At 43.8% G+C, this 15,599-nt stretch overlaps 1 protein-coding gene across 3 annotated transcripts in view; it reads right to left on the bottom strand.

Moving 5' to 3' along the window:
- Positions 1–15,599, bottom strand: part of DIP2A (disco interacting protein 2 homolog A) — a 137,388-nt gene that overhangs the window by 24,701 nt on the left and 97,088 nt on the right. For all 3 annotated transcript variants that reach the window (XR_012835958.1, XM_075755819.1, XM_075755820.1), the window contains exons 17-19: positions 14,609–14,723; positions 13,373–13,512; positions 919–1,055 (exon numbers count right to left, since the gene is read on the bottom strand). Coding sequence is in view for 2 of the 3 variants with exons in the window: in XM_075755819.1 (XP_075611934.1) it covers positions 919–1,055; positions 13,373–13,512; positions 14,609–14,723 (392 nt within the window). In the remaining variant the exon portion in view is untranslated. The remainder of the gene's footprint in view (positions 1–918; positions 1,056–13,372; positions 13,513–14,608; positions 14,724–15,599) is intronic.

The following is a 15,599-nucleotide window of genomic DNA, read 5'->3' on the forward strand; positions in this document are numbered from 1 at the left end:
TCAGATTTCTCACTGGCTCTCTCCCTAGCTAAGGACAGTGCTCTAAGTGGAGCTGCTAGAAGCGTTGAGGCTTGGCGAGCCGACTGAAAGAGGTTTTTTTGAAAGAGAGGACTATGGTTAGGATTTCTTCTGTCTCTCTGGTAGAACTCCATACTTCAGCTGAGTTCTTGGAACTGCTGCCCAGTGTAACATGACTATGTGTGCGACTCCCAAAGGACCTTCACTCCTTTCTTGCCAAAAAAGGGAAAACATGAAACTGGGGTACCACAGCAAGGAAATAGCTGGGCAGAAGAATCACTTTTGCTTTACTTTGACAAACTACAAGGCTTATGACTGTTACGCTATCATCCTCAGGATCTCTTCTTCCGTATACCTAGGAACATAATGTCATATACCCAACAGCAAACTGTTCAGTGTTCTAAGCATTACAGGAAACCAACACTGAAGTTCATTTTGAAAAGCACATACTGTTTGCACTACACAAAGGAATCTATTCTAAATAATTTATTATATCTTAACAAATGCATTTTAATTGAATGAAGAAGCTCACAAATACCAGACTAACTTCTAACTGTACCTCCCAAGTTGTGCACTGATGCACAACTTTAAATATCTTCAGGTAACTTTACAGAAAACTGCTGTATTAATACAGAACTAAGATGAATTTAAATGCTAACACAGGCACAACACTGGATCGTAGAATACAGAGGCAGCTGACTGACTGCTGATGGTACTTTGCATTTTTGGTTATAAGAGACAGAATATTGAGTTCTGATAGAGAATGAGGCAAAGCGTATTTGGCCAGAGCTTTTTCTGATAAAATAAGAAAGGAAGTTTAAGGAACAAATAAGTTTATTTGCAAGAAGAAATACGAGAACTGTAACAATGAAACTTTGCATTACAAAGAGAAATACAAACCTCAAACACATTCTTGGTGATTCCGAGGAGGCCGAAATACGCCATCCCAGTTGCACCTGAATTCACACATATTTCTCCCACCTCATCGGCTTTACACAGATAGGGAGTCCCATCCACCTTCACAACACACACGTTTGCTGGAGGGAGAGGAAGAAGACAGACTCACGGCATCGGTACGCTTCAGCAGCTGACGCAGAAGTTGCTTTGCCGCTGACAGGCAGATAAAGATTTTAAGATCAATTATCTGTCAGCTACAGCAAAACCACAACATGCAAGAGAGTTCTATCTATCTTTTTGACAGCCTGTGTCATGTGTTTTCCAAGATTAAAGATGCAAGATCGCAAACGCAAACTTTTTGTTTCTTACAGTGCTTCACAGCCTACACATCGGCTGCAACTGAATCCACAACGGCAGCAATTGCTTTTCAACATGAAGGCAGATGGTTTGATCAAGTACAAGCATATATGAGAATAAAGACGAAAAATAAGAAAATACCAGTTACAGACATATCATTCCTTTTACTTATTGCACACTTCAGCGTTCATAGTATCATCCCTTAAGTTATGTGAGAAGCACTTCAGAAACGGAGAGAAAACTCAGCTATTTTATTCTGTCAGTGTCAGGTCAATGATTCTTCTGCGTTGTGTCCCATCTTCTTTTAAAGCAGACCAGTCTGCCAGCTACTATTGGGAGACCACATACAACTCAGATCACAGAGCTGTCCCTTACTGAACTTCCTCCTACAACTACGTATTATCTCTTTGCCATCTTCAGTCTGATGACCTTCTTCAGCTCATCAAAATGATGGCATTTCATAAAGGTCCTACCGCTACTGTCCTTATCAATTTTCTTCTAAAATCTCAGAAGTCTTCCTATACTGAAATGTTCTTATTTTTAATCAAGGACATACACACTTGTAAACCAAATATTACACTGAGCTTTGCTATGGCCACTGGTTATATTTTACTTCTGAAGCCACAGGTTTCTCTGGCTAAATAGAGCCCTTGGTTAAGCAGTCAGAAATTGTCCTTTCTTTTCCCTTTCGGACTAGGAAAAAGGATATGGAGGGAGAAGGCACAATGGAGCAAGGAAGTTTAGCTTAGCACTTAAGACACAAGATTAACAAAGAAATCAAAATGGCTATCTGGATCAATACAAAATAAATGGAGTCTTTGAAAAATAACACAGACTATATGCCATAAATTAATTTTCTGCCCTTTCCCATTCCATCTGCTTCCAATTCAGATTACCAGAGTACTTTGTGGTCGTGCATCCTATATTAAAGAAAACAACCATTGAGACTCCAGGAGTATCGGAAATTTATTTAGTTGGTTTATTTCTAGCAGGATCTTTTGAATGTTTTGGCCATGGAACATATGTCAGATGGGAAGCTGAGATAAGGCTGACAAAAGCCATTATGAAGGGCTGTGTTACCGTTCTCTAATTTAGCCAACCTTAGGTGATATACACACAGCCCTTACTTTTACCACTGTTCAACTAGCATGAAGAGAAATCATAAATGGAAAGTGGCACATTTCCTTTAATACTAATATATGATAAAGCCAGCTCTGCTGCAAGCGTGGACCACAAACTCTGCTGGTAGAACAGGTCCAATAGGTACATTTTCAAATCTCAGAGAAGTTCTTAGGTCTGAACAGAGACCAGAATTTACCCTACCAACCTCTACATTATCTTGGTTTCATAAAAATGATCTATCAGAACAACTAGCATTTATTAATAAAGTGTTTGGAACCACACAATGATAACCTCTGGTGACCAAATAAGGAGACGCCACTCAAATTCTGGTACAGGTCCAAGTCCAAATTGGAACAACAGTTTCAGTTGCTGAAAATTGTATGTATGAACTAGAAGGTTGGAATTAAGTTATACAGTATGAACTAGCAGTTAATTGTCAAAAAAATACATTTTGCAATTTAGGAGGAGAAATTGAAAAAAAAAAAAAAGGCCATTTAAAACTTCATGGTAAATTGAAACAGAATTATTTTGTATTACCACAGCAAATAACTTGAGTTCATCTCAGAACTCTGTACGTAATGCTTAAGCAATGATGCAGAGAGAAGTGTTAGTAACTAGAGAGCGTGCAACAATTTGTAGGCATAGACAAATGCTACAGTCCTCAACTCATTCACAAACATGGAAAAATCAACAGATTAGCCTACAGTCCCCAAAAGATGATGCTCCGTCCGTGAAGCCCAAGGACAATCCTATCACCCTGATCAAGTAAAAAAACATACTTACCAGTAACCAATGTATGATACAGGCAGTCTACACGTACATTCTAACAGCAGGCACAGTTCTGCCCTGCCATGGGATACTGCAAGGTTTCCCTTTTGCAGTATCTGTAGAGCCTGTACTCTTGCTTCTCCTTCTTTTCCTGCTTCATGTGTGACATACAAGAGAGTGCATCTACCACCATTTCAGTCTCTCTCAACAGCATTGCATCTGAAAAAGAATTAGAGAGAAGGGAAAAGCAGATGGGATGGGAATGTACATGTGGACTACACATCACGAAGAATACTGCTAACTGGTAAGAAAGCTTGCTTTCTTCAAATGAGTCCACATGTACATTCTTATAGATGGTGACTCTCAGCGGTTAGCCCTGCCATGAGATTTTTGGCAGAGGATGAGAATCCTACTGTGCAAACAAATGACCGCACTGATGCCCTACCAGAGACTGATTTCAGCTTCGGGTGTTTCAAGACCAGCATGGCATGAATGCAAGAAGAATGTCAGAGGCCTGCACAGCAGAAGGCAACTACCAAAGGTGCCTGATGAGTGTTAGAAAGTGCTGTCTCGGTTCACTTTCATGGTTTCATAGCAGATCCATATGCAACTGATATCCATTTGGATTGCTACTGTGTGCCAATAGTGGAACTCCAGGATCTTCTTGTGGCAAGCAAGTCTTCCTAAAAGGCCTGGGTCTGTGAGAATAAAAGCAAGAGGGCCCTCCTTGCACTACAGACTTTAGTTACAACTTCTGTTCTAGAAGCATGAAGCCTTAGGAAAAAATACTAAAAGGCTAGGATAAAATGCCTCTACCACCATTGTGGAAGGTATTTGCGGGGTTTCCACAGAAACCTAATCTTTGCAGAAAACGTCATATGGGGATGCCCAGTGCAAGGACCTGAATCTTTCCCTGCTCTTCTGCTAAGGGCAATAGGCATAAAGCAAGCCAGCTTCCTAGATAAGGATGAAAAAGAATCTAGACTCTAAAGGTGCTGACACAAGCATCCAAAGCACAACATTTAAATTGGAAGAAAACATCTCATCACAAGTGTACACATTGCCACAGATCTCCAAGAGAAGAAGTTCTGCCGTGGCAGGCTGTTGTGCCTGTTTTGTGACAGACCAAAGCAGAACACACAGAACTGATGACCATGATAAATTCTAAGGAGCGAGTGGGAATGAGGTACTGCTATGTCACATTCACAACCTAAGGAAAAAGACTGAAAGCTTCACAAAGTTGTTCTGTAACAACTCCTTTCACAAATCGGGCACTGAGATAAAGGAACCAGATTCCTCTTCAGGGAAGATGCATTGTGGTAACTACCAGAACCTGGGCAAATGTTTGGTAAGACGTGGACAGAGGAAACAGTAACATCCATGACATCTACAGACTGGAGACAAAGAAAGCATCTGGCCATTTGTGAGATTTGAACCATTCTCCTTGAATTTCTGGAAAAGGTACTGAATACAGCCACAAACCAGAACTTGAAACTCTATATATGCATAAGTTCATCTTCCAGAAGCCTAAGGCTTGGCACCAACCCAAAATTTTCTGCTTGAGTATATGAAAGTAGCTGCTGCAGCACTCTTGCTATGAACCCGGCTTTGCATGATTGGGACCTATAGGGATATAGATCTTCTGGATTAGAAAGGGTTACTCTCCTGTCAAAGAAAGAATCCCTGCAAAAGAATGGAAACGTTTAGTGAGGAAGTAGCAGGGGGGCAAACTTAATTGTATATCCTGAGCATCCATATCCAGGTCCAAGCATAACGTATAATAAGCTTCCAAGATGACAGATGACACAGCAATCGCATCCCAGTTGATGTGACAGTTGGAGGCACAAAACAGGGAGAAGAAGAGAAGTTTGGTACTCTTCCTACCATGTTTACCAGTCCAATTTGGAAAAAATGAACTGAAGATTGTTAGGAGCCAAATACTGCTGCTTAGCAACATCAGTCCCAGACAGAAACCATGCAAAAAGGAATTGGTTGGATGATCACATTCGAAGAGTTGCGGTCAACAGCTCAATGTCCAAGTGGAGACTGGTGATGAGTGGTGTTCCTCAGGGGTCGGTACTGAGACTGGCACTGTTTAACATCTTTGTTGGCGACATGGACAGTGGGATCGAGTGCACCCTCAGCAAGTTTGCCAATGACACCAAGCTATGTGATGGGTCGACACGCTGGTGGGAAGGGATGCCATCTACAGGGACCTTGACAGGCTTGAGAGGTGGGCCTGTGCAAACTGCATGAAGTTCAACAAGGCTAAGCGCAAGGTCCTGCCCGTGGGTCGGCGCAATCCCAAGCACGACTATAGGCTGGGTGGAGAATGGATTGAGAGCAGCCCCGAGGAGAAGGACTTGGGAATGTTGCGGGGCAAGAAGCTCAACATGAGTGGGCAATGTGTGCTTGCAGCCCAGAAAGCCAACCGTGTCCTGGGCTGCATCCCCAGCAGCGTGACCAGCAGGTCGAGGGAGGGGATTCTGCTCCTCTGCTCCGCTCTGGTGAGACCCCCCTGCAGTACTGCGTCCAGCTCTGGGGTCCTCAGCACAAGAAGGACATGGAGCTGTTGGAGCGAGGCCAGAGGAGACCACGGAGATGATGGGAGGGCTGGAGCACCTCTGCTATGGAGACAGGCTGAGGGAGTTGGGGTGGTTCAGCCTGGAGAAGAGAAGGCTGCGGGGAGACCTCAGAGCCCCTTCCAGTCCCTGCAGGGGCTCCAGGAAAGCTGGAGAGGGGCTGGCGACAAGGGCAGGGAGTGACAGGCCAAGGGGAATGGCCTGAAGCTGCAGGAGGGGAGATGGAGATGAGATGTGAGGCAGAAATCCTTCCCTGTGAGGGTGCTGAGGCCCTGGCACAGGTTGCCCAGAGAAGCTGTGGCTGCCCCTGGCTCCCTGGCAGTGTTGAAGGCCAGGTTGGATGGGGCTTTGGGCAACCTGGGCTAGTGGAGGGTGTCCCTGCCCATGGCAGGGAGTTGGAACTGGATGGGCTGTGAGGTCCCTTCCGACCCAAACCATTGTATGAAAATAGCCCAAGGTGGTCAACAGCTGAGGCAAAACATCATCCCTCCAGGAGCTGCAGAGAAAATTCCAGAGGAAGGCATAGTAGGTTCTCTCTTAAGAATTCCCATGCCATCTTTGATGGGAAGATTTCTTTGTGGATGCTTGCACTTCCCTGGTGGCTCTTGTGATTGGCATTCATGGTAGATAATGAAAGTGAACAGCTAAGGCAACTGAAGAGAACATGGCATCAAGAGTGGCCTGTGGGTTAAACAGCAGTGACATAAGACATGATCCCGGTGCTGAGGGGTCTGTTGAGTAAGATCTCCATAGCAGGTGGGCTCAGTGTCTCAGAACAAATAGCAAGATCTGAATAAAGGAGGGCAAAAGTGGACACTTTATCCATGACCTTTTAACCAGCTGGTTCCTGGATAAAGTACACCAGGGATCTTCAAGAGTAATGAGATCCATTTGGCTTGACTGAACAAGCCTCAACATGGCTACTAGTTCTTGGCTAGAAGACTACTTTCACAGCTTGTTTGACCAAATCAAATTCAGGAATGTGAGCTCCTATGTCCTAAGATGTTTGACAGACTAAGGCACGTAGTCATTTCCAAGACCTTGAATCTATCCAATGGGGATCAGAAGATGGAACAAAGCCTTCAAGGATGGCATCAGACTCAAATTAGGTCTTTGGTGAAAGCACAGACATCTAAGGAAAGGAAGAGAATACAAAACCAAAACCAGATAAAGAGCAAGACTCATCAGTCAGCAGAGTAATTCAAGAGGGCAACTAACAGGAAAGGAAATGGTGGTATGTTCTCTCCTGTATGCCAAACACCAAGTGAGAATAGACAGAGCACATCCTCCATGAATACTACGTAGGAAAAAGCATAAATCTTACAAGGTAAGGCACAAGCATATCCCATAGTAGAATGTACATGTAGACTCATTTGAAAATAAGTCATTAATTTCTTTTCATTTGGCACACATCTGTAAATAACTGCTAGCCTTATTTTCTTCCTACTCTGGAAGCTTTTAACATTTTTTTAATTATAAATTTTCAGAGGCAGTCACAGGGAACAAAGTCATCAGATTATCCTCTAGAAAGTATTCTATTGCGTATGCTCTGACTTAAGGAATGTAAAGAGAAATTTCTGCTAAAATACACTTTCAGACCTGGAATTTTTATCATTTGGTCAAATTGAAGCTAATCTGCCCCAGATACTGATAGCCCAATGCTAATCAGAGTTAATTCATTAAGTTGCCCAACTTCTGCTTAACCTACAAGTAGTTTTACCACTTACTACTATATTTTAAAATAGTCAGTAGTCATCAGTCAATAGCAATAGTCATCAAATACAAGTCATACTACTTCGAGGCACTAAATGGATACACACTTAGCTGTTCTCCCCTCACACAAAGTCACTCGACATTTCTTACCAATGTAGAAAGTCATGGTAGTGTTGTCAATTGTCTGTCAATGGCATCCTAAACCAGAAGGGTCCATTAGATTTGCCAGACAATGCTCCAAGGCATTTGACAAAGGAGAAGGAGTTTCACCAAAGATCCTTCTCAGTACCCAACTAAGCATTTCACAAGGACAGGGACATGTTTTTCATTAACATAGAAGAGGAAGGTGAAATTACTTACCCACAAGCATACAGCTAATTCTTCCAACATCATAAGGCAGATTTGAACCTGCCACTGAGCAAATGCACCATGGAAGATTAACCAACTGGACTTACAGCTGTAATGTCTGAATGTGATGAGTAGCTTAAGGTGCAATACAACCATAGACTGTTTTGTGCCTTAGTGTAGCCAAGCACAGTCTGCCCAGAGAGCAAGCCTACAGCAAATCCAGGAGGATCTCCATGTGATAAAATGATCCAAAGAAAGATTTTAATCCTGCATCAAATACTGCTTTTTTGAACTCTCAGAAACTGCACCAACATTCAGTCGGTTCACCAAAGGATTCGTGACTACCTGAAGGGCATGCAAACTTGTTGCCTCCATGTTCCTCTGATTAACCCATAACCTAAGCAGAAGCAGCTAAATTTCAGTGGGGTTTCAATGGGACATCAGTAGTCTGAACAGCAGTAGTAGTCCATGCCATCTGTATTCTAGTTGAAGTGGAAAAAGAACCATTCTGTCGAGATACAGAAGCCAGTCACAGCTGACCATCTTCTGCGTCTTTGCAGACAAGTTTAACAACCTGAACATTCAGGTGAAGCAATTCAGGAGCCATTAAGTCAGATTAGGTCACCATACTCTTTTTTTTCCTGCATTCATGTTTTCATATTGAGGTCATACAACAACACACAGTCATTACCCTTGATGGCTGTATTCACATTGGCCTGCCCTGACAACCTTACTTCCTCGAGTGTTAAGTTGAAGCAGAAATAATTTTGCTGTAAATTACCTTGACTTAGATCTGTGATGCTACATATGCTCATACAGATTGAAAGCAGAAAAGAGAGATGGTGATACAATGGCAACTGCCAGAGCACAGAGTACACAAGGATCTTTCACAGACCCACCCAGATACCAGCTGCCTGAGCACGCCTGGCACACTGAACTCTATCAGGATCTGCATAACGCACACAGTTCCATGAACATATCTAGGACTGTATTAAAAGCCTCCTGCTGGCCACAAAACCCTTGCTCTCAGGAGAACATTTTTAATATCTTGCCTTGCCTATCTACCTAGAAGGTCAGAATAGAGATCTTCAATTTTCTGCAGTTAAAATAAGGAGGTTGGACATGAATCCCCACAGGAAGGGCTCCTCTCCCTTTATTTTGGTATGAAGTGCAGAGCTTCTGCTCAGTCTCTTATTGGTAGCAGGAGGAAGCTCTGAATGTGAATGGAAGTTCAGTGAGAATAACTGAACCACCAACCTTCTCAGTTGCAAAGTGCTTCTGGGAGTAATGAGGAAAATGAAACAAGATCAGTGCAAACTGCTACAAGATGGCTGAAATTTTTATCAGCAGACTGGAAAGGTGTCTGCCTCTTCTTAGTCATAATGAGAGTCTTGATTTACTGGGAAGAGGTGGTTGCTGAAATAGCACAAGATGGCTCTTCCCTTCATCCTTCCATTGAGTAAATGCTCTACAGAGAGGAGGGCTTTGGAACCACAGCTCAGCAAGGCATGAGGTTTGTAACAGGACTAAGAATAGCAAAGCCACGGGTGCCAAGGGCATGACCAGAACTAATCAGGTTTTTTGGTCACTACATAGTAAACCTGAAGGGGTAAGGAGAATTAAAAAAATCTGTATCTCATCCTCTCCAAGCACACCCAGACCAGGTCAGGACAGGGCCTGAAGCTAGTGGTACCCTCAGACAGATAGCACCAGGGAACATTACACCACCAACCTAGATGTTGCCATCTTCACTTCTGGAGGAGAGGGCACTAAGTAGTCTTTCATGACACAAATCCCAGTCATTGTCCACAGTCTTAGGTCTGGTTTGGCACTCTAATTTTATTAATCTTCTTCAGAATGCTCTCGTCTCCAAATAATGCATGATTCAGCAGCCTAGCCTCAAAAGAGAATAATAGGGAACAAAGTCTCCTTGCTACAATCCACGGGGCTGGGGAACAACACCCATACCTACCTACTTTAGGAAGCACAGTGTTGCCAACAGATGTCATTAAGAAACTGAGGTAAATCCAGGACTCACCAGTTTGCTGGGATATCCAGAGTCTGGGACTCTCAGAATGGCTGAGGTTCAATAGGACCTCTGGAGGTCATCTTATCCAACCACTCAGCTCAAGCAGGGCCACCTAGAGCCAGTTCCCAGGACCATGTCCAGGCAGGTTTTCAGTATCTCCAAGGATGGAGATATTCCCATTCCAGTGCAACCCATTCCAGTGCTCAGTCACCCTCACAGTGGAAAAAGTTTTTTCTTCTCTTCAGAGGGAAGCTCGTGTGTTTCAGTTTGTGTCCATTGGCTCTTGTTCTGTCATGGGACACCACTGAAAAGAGCCTGACTCAGCCTTCTCTATAACCTCCCTTCTGATATTTATAAACATTGATGAGATCCCCCCTGAGTCTTCTCTCTTCCAGGCTGAACAGTCCCAGCTCTCTCATCTCATATGCTGAGATGCTCCAGTCCCTCAGTTATCCTGGTGGCCCTTCACTGGACTCACTTCTGTAGCTCCATCTCTCTCCTGTACTGGGGAGCCCAGACATGGACACAGCACTGCAGGCTGTGGCCTCACCAGTGCTGAGCAGAGGGGAAGAATCACCTCCATTGACCTGCTGGCAACGCTCCTCCCAGCGCACCATTAGCTGCCTTTGCCGTAAGGGCACATTGCTGGCTCACGTTCAACTTGGTGGCCACCATGAACCTCAGGGCCCTTTCTGCAAAGCTGCTCTCCAGACTCCTGGCTCCCAGCATGTCCTGGTGCACGGGGTTATTCCTCCCCAGGAGGCAGGACTTTGCATTTCTCCTTGCTGAACTTCACGAGGTTCCTGTCAGACCATTCCCCTCAGCCTGGCAAGGTCCTTCTGGATGGCAGCACGACCCGCTGGTGGATCAGCCGTTTCTCCCAGCTTTGTGTCATCTGAAAACTTGCTGACAATACGCTCTGCCCCATCATCCAGATCATCAATGAAGATGCTGAGCAGAACTGGAACCAGTATTGAGCCCTGGGCTACACAGCTAGTTACTGGCCTCCAACCAGACTTTGCACCCTCGGGGCCTGGTGGTTCAGCCAATTTTCCATCCACCTCCCTGCTGCTCATCCAGTCCATACTTCATCAGCTTCTCTGTGTAGATTGTACAGGAGACAGTGTCCAAAACTTGACAAAAGTCAAGGCAGACAATTATCCACTGCTCTCCCCTCATCTACCAAGCCAGTCACTTCATCACAGAAGGTGATCAGGTTGGTCAAGCGTGACTTCTCCTTGGTGAATTGATGCTGACTATTCCTGATGACTTTCTTGTCCTCCAGATGCCTGAGAAAAGTGTTTTAAGAATTAGTTGTTCCATCACCTTCTCATGGTTTGAGGTGAGGCTGACTAGTCTGTAGTTCCCTGAATTGTCCTTCTTACCCTTCTTGAAGACAGGAGTGACATTTGCTTTCCTCAAGTCCTTCAGGCACTTCTCCCAATCACCATGGTCACTGAAAGATTGTTGAGAGTGGCCTCACAATGACATCAAACAGCTCCCTCAACACTCATGGGTGAATCCCATCAGGGCCCATGTACTTGTGCATATGCAGTTTGTTTAAGTATTCCTCAACTTCACCTCTTCTACCAAGGGTATGTCTTCCTTACTCCAGATTTTCCCCCAGGTCTCCAGGGCCTGGGATTGCTGAAAGCCAGTCTGGATGGTAAAGACTGAGGTGAAGGAGGCATTCAGTATTTCAGCCTTTTCCATGTCCTGTGTTGCTAGGTCTTCCGCCTCATTCAGCAGCAGGCCATCGTTTTTCCTGGTCTTTCTTTTGTCACTTACGTATTTATAGAAGCCCTTCTTGTTGCCTTTAACATCTCTCCCCTGATTCAATTTCAGATGGGCTTTGGCTTTCCTTACCCCGTCTCTGCATGCTCAGACAGGGTCTCTGTATTCCTTTCAGGTTACTTGCTCCTGTTCCACCTTCTATAGACTTATGAGGTATGATTTCTGCCAGGAGCTCCTAGTTCATTCAGGACTCCTGGCATTTTTGCCCAACTTGCAGCTCTTTGGGATGGACTGCTCTTGATCTTGGAGGATGGGATCCTTGAAGATTAATCAGCTTTCTTGGGCCCCTCTCCCTTCAGGGCCTTATCTCATGGGAGTCTACTAAGCTGATCCCTGAAGAGGCTGAAGTCTGCTCTCCTTAAGTGCAGCATTGTGATCTTGCTTTTGCCCTGCTCCGTCCTCTCAGGACCCTGAACTTCACTATCTCATGGTCACTGTAGCCTTCGACCTTGAGATCCCCGACGACTGCCTCCTCATTTGTCAGTATGAGGTCCAGCAAAGACCCTCTCCTCACTGGTTCCTCTATCCACCTGGGTCAGCAATTCGTCACTAATGCTCTCCAGGAACCTCCTGGATTCTTATGCCCTATTGCCCTGCCATCACACATCTAGGTAGTTGAAGTCCCCCACGAAGACCATGGCCTACAAACACGAGGCTGCTTCTAGCTGTCTGCAGAAGGCCTCACACACTTGTTCTTCCTGGTCCGGCAGTCTATAGCAGATACCCACTACAACATCACCCATACTGCTCTTCTCTTTAATCCTTACCTAGAAGCTCTCAGTTGGCTCCTCATCCATCTTCAGGTGAACTCTATGTATTTCAACTGTTCCCTCACATAAAGAGCAGCTCCCCCTCCTGTCCTTCCTAAAGAGACTGTACGCCACCATGTCTCTGTGATCCCAGGTCCACGAATTCATCCAGACGAGGGCAACCAAACTTGTGGCAGGGCTGGAAGGCATGTTCTCTGAGGAGCGGCTGAGGACTCTGGGTTTGTCTGGTTTGGAGAAAAAGAGGCTGAAGGGCGACCTCATGGCTCTCTGCAACTTCCTGAGGAGGGGACGTGGAAAGGCAGGTGCTGAGCTCTTCTCCCTGGGATCTAGGGACAGGACGCCTGGGAATGGCTCAAAGCTGCGCCAGAGGAGGTTCAGACTGGACATGAGGAAGCATTTCTCTACCGAGAGGGTGGTCAAACACTGGAACAGGCTTCCTAGAGAGGTGGTAGATGCCCCAAACCTGTCAGTGTTTAAGAGGCATTTGGACAATGCCCTTAACTTTTGGTCAGCCCTGAAGTGGTCAGGCAGTTGGACTAGATGATCATTGTAGGTCCCTCCCAACTGAAATATTCTATTATATTCTAACATGTGGACTGTTATTCCAGGATGAAAGATTGCATTTCTTACTACACTTTACATTTTAGTTTGTTCTGCCGCATTCGTTATTATATAGCTGTATGTAATGCTAACAAGTGAACAGTAACACAACTCTGCAGCCAAAAGCATCGGCCCATACCAAAACCTATGGTCATTCAAATTTATTGTCCATTATTCTCTACCTGAAAACACTGAATAATCTAGTTGAGACAGCACTTAATTGTCATGTGTTTAGGTAACGCATCAAAACATTAAGTCATACTACCTTGAAGGTATTTATCATTTGACATTTTTATTTATTTCATCAGCACAAATATAATAGTAAAGATAACTTACGTGGACTACGCTTAAAACTACATTAAATGCTTTCCTACCTCCAGGCATAATCTGACCAACATCCTGTACAGTTAACACTGACAGCTTCTCTTCTGTATCCACTCGTATCACGCCGAAACTCAGACAATTCATAGATAACACTGCTTTTCCTGGAGGAGGCCCACCCAGTTCTGGAGGTCTGAAAAACAGAAAGTCAAATCAGATATGTATCAACAGACCAATGGCAATATGGTCATCAAAACCACCATGCAAGAGTCTCAGGCTTGTTAAGGTAAAGAGAAATAATAGTTTCTCATTTTAAACAAGAGTTCAGGAGTGGTAGTATATTTTAACTAGATGAAAAAAGAGCTAGAACAAACCAGCACATAGCTTCTTCCCACTCTAAACTGTTACAGAGAGGATTTAGGTCTATTATGGGCAAAGAAGTGTCCAGAATAAGCATTCAAAGGCTAAATTTTCTAAATACTAGGAAAAATTAGGAAGTGTTTGGAGGGATTGACACTTCTTACTCTGAGCAGAATCAACTGAGGACCAACAACTCCATTTTGTGTAACTGTTCGACTTTCAGGATGGAACAGAGCAAAAGATTCCAGGCACTGTTGTAAAAAACAGTTCCTTAAGTGCATTTTTTTAAAAATTTGGAAATGTCAGTTCTCCCACCAGAGAAAGTACTCTCCAAAATCTCAAACTTTTTTGTTTCAAGTTTTCTTGAAACTGATTTTCCAAAAAAGCACATTTTGATCAAAACTACTGTCAAAATATTCCAGCATATTCCAAACGTACGTCCATGCATAATCAAAGTATTTCCTTTTTTTCAGAGCATCCCTTGCTATCTCCAGAAATTCAATGGTATTTTTCAGACCAGTTACAAATACTTTTTTCTTTCTGTAGCTTCCTGTTTACCAAGACATTGTATATAAGCAATTCCTTGAATATTCAGCATCTTCTTCCTCCCAATAACAGTCTTGATTTTTGGGGCATTTTATAAAGGTCCTCCAGAAACGTCAGTGAGGATGAGACCTCACTTTCCCAAGCAGTAAAAAAACCCCAACACCTTACAGCTAACTATTTTTAGAAAATATTAAACTTTTTAAAGAAAACAACAAAAATCACCCGTCCTTCAGTGAAGGAGATACCTGTGAGCCTCAGACCTCCTCTGTCTAGGTCTTTGGGCATCTTTATGGGGGTAATCGTCTTTTCCGACTACCATTTTAACACCAGATACATTTCAATAGTCAAGAAATGCTTTAGTTCACCTCTCAGAAGAGAATTACCTGCGAATAGCAACAGTTAGTGCCTCTGAAGAACTAGCACACGGACAGATTACTTCTGGTCTCAGACCTCTGGATTGAAATACATTCAGGAACGCATCACAGGAAGATATTGACCCTAAAAAGAACAATCACACAATTGGAAACAATTTGCCAAGGGCAGGAAACCTTGAGCTGCAGGATTTCAAAGTCTGTTCTTACTCTCAGCTTCCTATATAGCTCTTAAATGAGTTCTTCTTATAGAGGTCACAGAACCAAAGCATTTAGGAATTAACATCAAACGCTTCTGACATATCTTCACTTCAGAACTCTACCTGGCCTTCAGCACTCAGCCCAAAAAGCAAGAGGACACCTCATCACCTACAGCTTTGTACTGCACAGTTGTGGAATTGCAGCACTTAACGCAAACGAGCAAACTTCAGTGATTGTACTACATCCTAGGTATACTTTCATGTCAATTCATATAAGAGTACAGCACTGATGAAACGATGAAGTTAAAAAAATGAATTTACACAGCTAAATATAGCTAGGAAGTGCAAACAGCAACGAAAAAGCAGTGGCATCACTAGCATACAAATAGTGTTGTACTACAGAACACACTGCCTAAAATTCTAAGCATCAGCTCTGAAACTCTGCTTACAACAAATATAATCTTAGCAAGACAATTTCAAGCTTTCACCTTCCACCATCACGACGTGCTGACCTCTTAGGCAACTCCAAGGAATCTGAAATACGATTGATTTTCTGGTGTAGCAGAACAGCAAAATTAACTAACCAAGGTATATTCTTGCCTGTTGCAAAATACACCTCCCAGCTGCTTTCTCAAATTACTGCCAACCACCACCATATGATCGACAGAAAAAGGCAAGAACCTACCGCATACTCTAGTTAATAGCTGTCATGGGTTTGAGCTAATGCTGTGACTGCGCCCCTTTTTATGTCCTTGCACGTGACTGAGACAAGCCCTAGGGGCATGTACAGAATCAGACACACT

This window comes from Balearica regulorum, chromosome 6 (assembly GCF_011004875.1).
Source record: "Balearica regulorum gibbericeps isolate bBalReg1 chromosome 6, bBalReg1.pri, whole genome shotgun sequence".
NCBI classification, from domain to species: domain Eukaryota; kingdom Metazoa; phylum Chordata; class Aves; order Gruiformes; family Gruidae; genus Balearica; species Balearica regulorum.